At 43.0% G+C, this 7,015-nt stretch overlaps 1 protein-coding gene across 1 annotated transcript; it reads left to right on the top strand.

Annotated features, from left to right (window-relative positions):
* Nucleotides 1-259: 259 nt before the first annotated feature.
* Nucleotides 260-1,216, top strand: LOC137544574 (olfactory receptor 51E1-like). Its single transcript, XM_068265672.1, has one exon. It carries the CDS (start codon nt 260-262, stop codon nt 1,214-1,216), a length of 957 nt encoding a protein of 318 aa, XP_068121773.1.
* The last annotated feature ends 5,799 nt before the right edge of the window (nt 1,217-7,015 follow it).

Here is a 7,015-nt window from a genome sequence, read left to right as displayed (position 1 = left end):
ATATATATACTGTACACACACACACACATATATATATATATATATATATATATATATATATATATATATATATATATATACTGATATATAGCAGTATAGACACAGATACCAGAGGAGGTGTCAAGGAAATCTTATTACATGAGGCTAAAGTCAGCGGTGACACTAATAAACACCTCTCATCAGATGAGTCATTTTATGTAAAATTTGGTATAACCTGACTGGCAGCACTTTAAGCTTCCTTGTTCCATCTTTCAGAACAATGATGAACTTATCGTACGTGTATGGCCCAATACCATCCCAGTTCCTCCTGTTGGGACTCACCTGGCTTGAGGAGCAGAAGACGTTGGCTGGTTTTTTGTACCTGGTGATGTATCTGGTGGTTATTCTGGGTAACTGCACCATCATTACCCTGGTGAAGATAGACAAGAAACTCCATGAGCCGATGCACATATTTGTATCTCTGCTGGCCGTGATAGACCTCACTGTCTCCTCCACCGTCATCCCAAAAGCTCTGGCCATCCTGTGGTGTGGTTCCAACACCATCAGTAGCCTGGCTTGCCTGACACAGATGTATGTCGTCTATACCATGCTGGCGGCCCAGTCCTCACTCTTTGCTTTAATGTCCTTTGATCGATATGTGGCCATTTGCCACCCTCTACGACACTCCACCATAATGAACAGTTCATTCATCATTAAATCGGTGTCATTCATTGTGTCACGTTCTTCTCTATTTCTGATCCCCATTCCAGCATTAACGTCCAGTATGACGTTCTGCAAGACAAATATACTCCCGCACTCCTACTGCGAATGCGTCGATGTCATACAGCTTTCTTGCGGAGATTTGACCTCTATAGTTATATACATGATCCTCCTCATCTGCTTTTTCCCAGGAGGTGATAATGCTTTGGTCGTCTTCTCCTACATTCATATTTTGCAAGTTGTCCACATGTTGAAGTCCACCCAGGCTCGCTGGAAGTCCCTTAGCACCTGCAGCTCTCACGCCATCCTACTGTCAATGTTCTACATGTCCTCTGGCTTACCTCTCTTACTCTTTCTCAATTTTCCACACCCTCCCCTATACCTAAAGACGTGCACAAAGGTTCTGAGTTTTCTTCTATTGCCCATGATAAACCCAATCGTGTATGGAGTGAGGACCAAAGAAATTCAAGATGGCTTCAGGAGACTTTATTGGAAACTGTTCAGACTTAACAGCTGATGGAAGAAGATGTGATTGCCAGATTTATTTTAATAACATTTTGGATCTATAACTTAGTTGTTGTTTAATTTTTCTAGATAACATTTATAATAAACTGATAAAATAGCTGTGACAATCTGAGTTATGATAGCCATTCACATGCAATATTTGCTGCAGTGACTAACTGGTGAACACTGTTGACGTTACGATGTTCTCCAGGAGTCTGCATGCTTTTTAGTCCAGTTGCTGCAGTTTTACACCACAACCCAAAAACCTATTAGAGAGCCTAAACTGTGAGACCTGGGCTGTTATTCAACTAACTTTCTCTACCTTGATTTCTCCTAGGTGACATTTTTACACCCTGTCAATAAAATGACTTTTAAACCACCAGCAAGCAAGAAAATACAAAAATAATTTTGACAGTACTTTCTCACATACTTTTCGGTGCTTTTTCAGTTGTGTTAAAAAGTTATTTGAAACAGAAGATGATAATTAATCTCATAGCAGAATACTTAGGAGAAAAAGCTAATTGAATAAGGGCCCTGGTGAGGAATAGTTACATGGATATATGGGAGCAAAATAAAAAATGCTGGGGCTTCCTCCAGCCCCTGAAGTCTCGGTGTCCCTGTTTACAGTCCCGCTGACATGCGCAGAAGCTGCCGACCTGTCTGGGTTGACGGCCACTAGGGAGGAGACCGCGGGAGAGTGGCAGCCAGCGGAGCTGTGATGAGGGACAGAGAGAGTTCAAGAGGCTGGAGGAAGCCCCAGGTAAGTAGATCAGCAATTTTTATTTTTCTCTCATGTATCCTTTAACCATTTCAGCCCGCCGGTATTTTTCACCTTATGGACGAGAGGAATTTTCCCCTGTCAGCGCTCCTCCCTTTTATTCCCCAATAACTTTATCACTACTTATCACAAAGAAATGATCTATACCTTGTTTTTGTTTTCTGCCACCAATTAAGCTTTCTTTGGGTGGTACATTATGTTAAGAATTATTTTATTCTAAATGCATTTTAACGTGAATAATTAAGAAAAAAAATGTAAAATATCATTATTTCTCAGTTTTCGGCTATTATAGTTTTAAAATACCACATGCTACCGTAATTAGAACCCACAAATTGTATTTGCCCATTTGTCCCGGTTATTGCAACGTTAAAATGATATCTCTAGTATAATGTATGGTGACAATATTTTATTGGGGAATAATGGTACATTTTTTTCAGTTTTACATCCATCGCTAATTTTTAGCCCACAAATTTATAATAATATTGCCCTCTTGACATACATATTATTTTTTTTCATTCCCTAAAGTCTATAGATGTAATTTTACTATTTGGCCATAAGATGTCCCCGCTGAGCAAAATACTATGTAGTGTACAAGTATTCTGCATAGGAAACAATGTGTTGCTACATTGTCACTAGGAAAGTGACTCAGGTTTCGATGGAAGCCTGCATCACGGGTGGGCTGCGGGGAGATTGATGAATGGGAATAAATCAAACAATCGGGTGGCGGAAAGCGGCGGAAATCATCGGCAGGAGGAAGCGTGGCGGCTCTATTTAAGAATAAACACTGTTTTTGAACAAAAACAGTGTTTATTCTCGGCGGACATGTTCGGATTGGCACAGGGGACTTTTATCCCCTGCAGCCAATCCCCCCCTGCTACCAGCAACATCGCGATCACGGGCATTTCCCCGCACGATCGCATGCAAACACCCCCAAACTACAGGGAGGTGACTAGCGCGTCCCTGCTGCTCTAGCAGCTGCCGCTGCAGACGTGAAGCTCACGTTCGCGTGGCATAAATTGTTAAGGTAGCTAAACATGGATCAGTATCCCACCAGTTATGATCACTTTGATTTTATCTGCCAACACCAACATATTGATGAAGTTCAGATAACTATGAAACAGTTCATCAATTGAAAGGGAGATTGTAAGGCTTGGTGGTGTATTCTCCACAGTCAGCATGCAACGCATGAGCTGACGTGGAGGAGGTACACACACTAGCACAAGGAAACAGGCTATCCCTAGTATAGTGGAGGGGAGGACTGACTCCAAAAGGAGATTGTGGCGCACAGAGCCGGTGCAGATCCGACAGCCACAAACAATACTTTTGCGATAACGTCTCAGCGCAAGGTAGCGCTGAGCGCATAAACCAGAACTGAGGAGATCAGGACAGGTAGACAGAATGAACGCTTGCTAGCTAGCGGCTACTTAGTGACAGCAAGCGTCCACAACAAGACAGACTGGAATGAGGCAGCCAATGCGTTTGCAGCGATGGCGTGCCTCACATAGACAGGACAGGATAGTCAGGAAATAGCAGGATCGAGATAGATGAACGTAACACAGACAAAAATACAATAAGTATGATTTCCTAGCGTATTACAATTACAGCTATCAATGAAACTATTTGTAACGTCTGACTAACATATGTATATATCGGCAATGAACCGATATATGACATAAGCAGGAACACTGACTAGGACTGGAGTAATACAGGAAACAGGACTCAGAAGGATTCGCTATCTCTTCGCAGAGATGAACACAATCCACAAACGGTAACAGAACAGGATTCAGAAGGATTCGTTATCTCTTTGCAGAGATGAACGCAATCCACAAACAGTAACAGAACAGGATTCAGAAGGATTCGTTATCTCTTCGCAGAGATGAACGCAATCCACAAACAGGACCAGGAACAGGGTAACTAACTCAGCACGGGTGATCACGATATGCGCAACCTACCAAAACGTGCTGGAAAGCTGACTAACTGCACACAGGATATAAACAGTTCGTGTACGTATACATCAGCGACACTGATGTATCAACGTAACACGAATACAAGGAAAATAATAAACGTGCTGGTATGCATATATATTGGCAATGAACCAATATATGATGCAAAGACCAGCAAAGTATCTTTAGAACAAGAAACACGATCGGGGGCTGAAGCGACAGCAAGACGGGCTTAAACTGAAGCTATGAAAACCCAAGGAAACCCTGCAGGAAGCAGATCTTTATACTGAGGTCATCCAATGGGAGCAGACATGCAGATTCCCACACAGGTGAATGATAATCAGTCACAAGCTGACCGCAGGGAAAGGCAGACAAAGCTATGCAGCTTGCATGGAAAGACATCAGAACTGCCTGAGCTGCAGCACTACTACTTCCAGCAACACCTGCTGCAGCAGCGATCATGACAGAGATTTAATTTTGTTATGGGGGTGGGTGTTTGTAGACCTTGGCACTGGTGTTAAGGTATCCATACTCTCATCGATTTCTGCCATTGATATATGACCATTTCGATCGCTCTGATCGAATCTGCTAGAAATTGATGCAACAGGCAGCATGATTGATTGACCAATCGATCGATTTCTGGCTCGATTTACTTGATAACTCCAGATGAAAAATGTAGGTCAATCGGCTGCTGGTGGCAGATTGTTGGCCCATACCGTTGTATGTCACTTAAATGGGGATGCGCTCACATCGCAGCGCAATCCGATGCAAACTCCTCCCCCAGGACTTACGCCTTTCGGCGTTAGGCGGTCCTGGGGGAGCCACCTTGTGACCACCAATAGGTGTTAGGCGGCCACAAGGTGGTTAACATATACCTGAGACAGGGGTGGGAGGTTAATTTATACATACCCGGGGCTTCCTCCAGCCCCTTTCAGAACGTTGGCTCCCTCACTGTCCTCCTGGGCTGACTTGAATCTCCACTATGGTCCTCTGAAATTTCCCCAGTCGGGGCCAGTCAGCGCATGCACAATTCCACTGCACGTTCACCCATCATGCTCCTGTACAGTTACAAATGTCATTTGTCACTGTGATAGGAACTGTAATTTTGCAAGTAATTTCCTGTGATTTTTGCGTCATTTCATGCTGAATTTAGTGGTTAATAGGAAAACCGCCACACACACTATTGTCACCAAAATTGCTATGAATGTTAAGAGGAATTGTGGGAATAAGTAAAAAAAAAGACCTTGTAGTTTTTGAGAAAGTCGATTTTAGAAACGCAAAGGAGAAATGGTTTTTAAACTTGGTAAAATCACATTTGGCTGAGTTTAAAAAAACATTTTTCTTTTCCATTTTTTTAAAACAGATTTTGTTCAAAAACTACAAGATCTGTTTGAAAAAAACATTTTGGACTTGTTTCCACTATTCCCCATAACAAATATAGCAATGTATGGGGAGTTTGCTATTAACCACTGAAGTCGGCATGATATTACATGAAAATTAAGCAAAATTACTAATGGACTACACAAAATCAATTGAATTTCCCAATCATAATTACATATGGCCGTAAGTGCGAAATTGTAAGTGAAATTTCACATAATCATAATAAGCAGATTGCGTTCTTCACTAGTCAATTGGAATATAGAATTTTGGCAATCAAAATGTTGGATTTTAAAGAGACACAGAAGTTTCTTTTTTACCGTATTTTCTTTTAAAGTCCTCTTCAGCAATAAATTCTAAGCTGATTGGCTGCATTCCCGCAACAGAATGAGGGATTTATTGCCCAGAAATAGCCCTGCAAAATTTCACGACTTTTCAGGTGGCAGATATTGCTGCCCAGGGGAGGCAGAGCTTTGGGCTGTATCTCCGCCTCCTCTCCAGTCATTCTCTGTTGATCTCCGCCTCTCCCCGTCCCTCTCTGTGAAAGAAGACTGAGAGGCCCGGTGCACACCGAGCGGTTTCAGGAGCGATCCGCCAACCGCATCCGCCTGTGAAAACGTTTGGCTAATGTATTTCAATGGGATGGTGCACACCAGCGGTTTGAGGTTTTTAGCAAACTGCAAACGTGCCTCCTGCAGCACGTCTGCGGTTTGCAGAAGCATTTCTGCCTCAATGTAAAGTATAGGAAAACGCAAACCGCTGTGGAAAACGCCAGTTCAGAGCGGTTTTCCAGGTGTTTTTGTTACAGAAGGTATTCAGTAACAGCTTTACTGTAACAAAATGTGTAATCTGCTGCACAAAAATGCTCCCAAAAACGCTAGGCATGTTAGAAAACCTCTCTAAACATGCCTAGAATCGCTCTGAAATCTGCTCCAAAAAACCTCTCACGTTTTGAGGATCTGCTAGAGGTTTTGGTGTGCACTGGGCCAGAGGGGTGGGGTGAGGTGGAGATAGGCGGAGATTGACTGGAGAGGAGGCAGACTTACAGCACAAAGCTCTGCCGCTACCAGGAAGACAAATCTGCTATTTACTTGCTGTAAATCACTCATTCTGCAGCGGGAATGCAGCGAATCCACTTAGAATTTAATGTGGAACAGGACTTTACAAGAAAATAAGGTAAAAAAAAAGACTTCATTGTCTCTTTAAGATCCTATCTGAAGAGAGAAAATGCCCTCATTATTAATGGGAACAATCAATCAGGGGCGTAACTAGAAATCACTGTGCCCCCCTGCGAATATTTCGATGCCCCCCCCCCCCCCATAGGTGCAAAATAATCGTAATGGGGCAGCGTTTCACTGTAAATTAATTGTAAAGTGGGCAGCACTTCACCAGACAATCGTAATGTGGGCCAGAAAATCGTAACGTGGGCAGCAGTCACCAGAAAATTGTAACGTGGGCAGCAGTCACCAGAAAATTGTAACGTGGGCAGCAGTCACCAGAAAATTGTAACGTGGGCAGCAGTGACCAGAAAATTGTAACGTGGGCAGCAGTCACCAGAAAATTGTAACGTGGGCAGCAGTCACCAGAAAATTGTAACGTGGGCAGCAGTGACCAGAATATGGTAATGTGGGCCAGAAAATCGTAATGTGGGCAGCAGTCACCAGAAAATTGTAACGTGGGCAGCAGTTACCAGAAAATCGTAACGTGGGCAGCA

The sequence above is a fragment of the Hyperolius riggenbachi genome, chromosome 2 (assembly GCF_040937935.1).
Source record: "Hyperolius riggenbachi isolate aHypRig1 chromosome 2, aHypRig1.pri, whole genome shotgun sequence".
NCBI classification, from domain to species: Eukaryota; Metazoa; Chordata; class Amphibia; order Anura; family Hyperoliidae; genus Hyperolius; species Hyperolius riggenbachi.
This window is presented reverse-complemented; position numbering and strand designations above follow the sequence as displayed.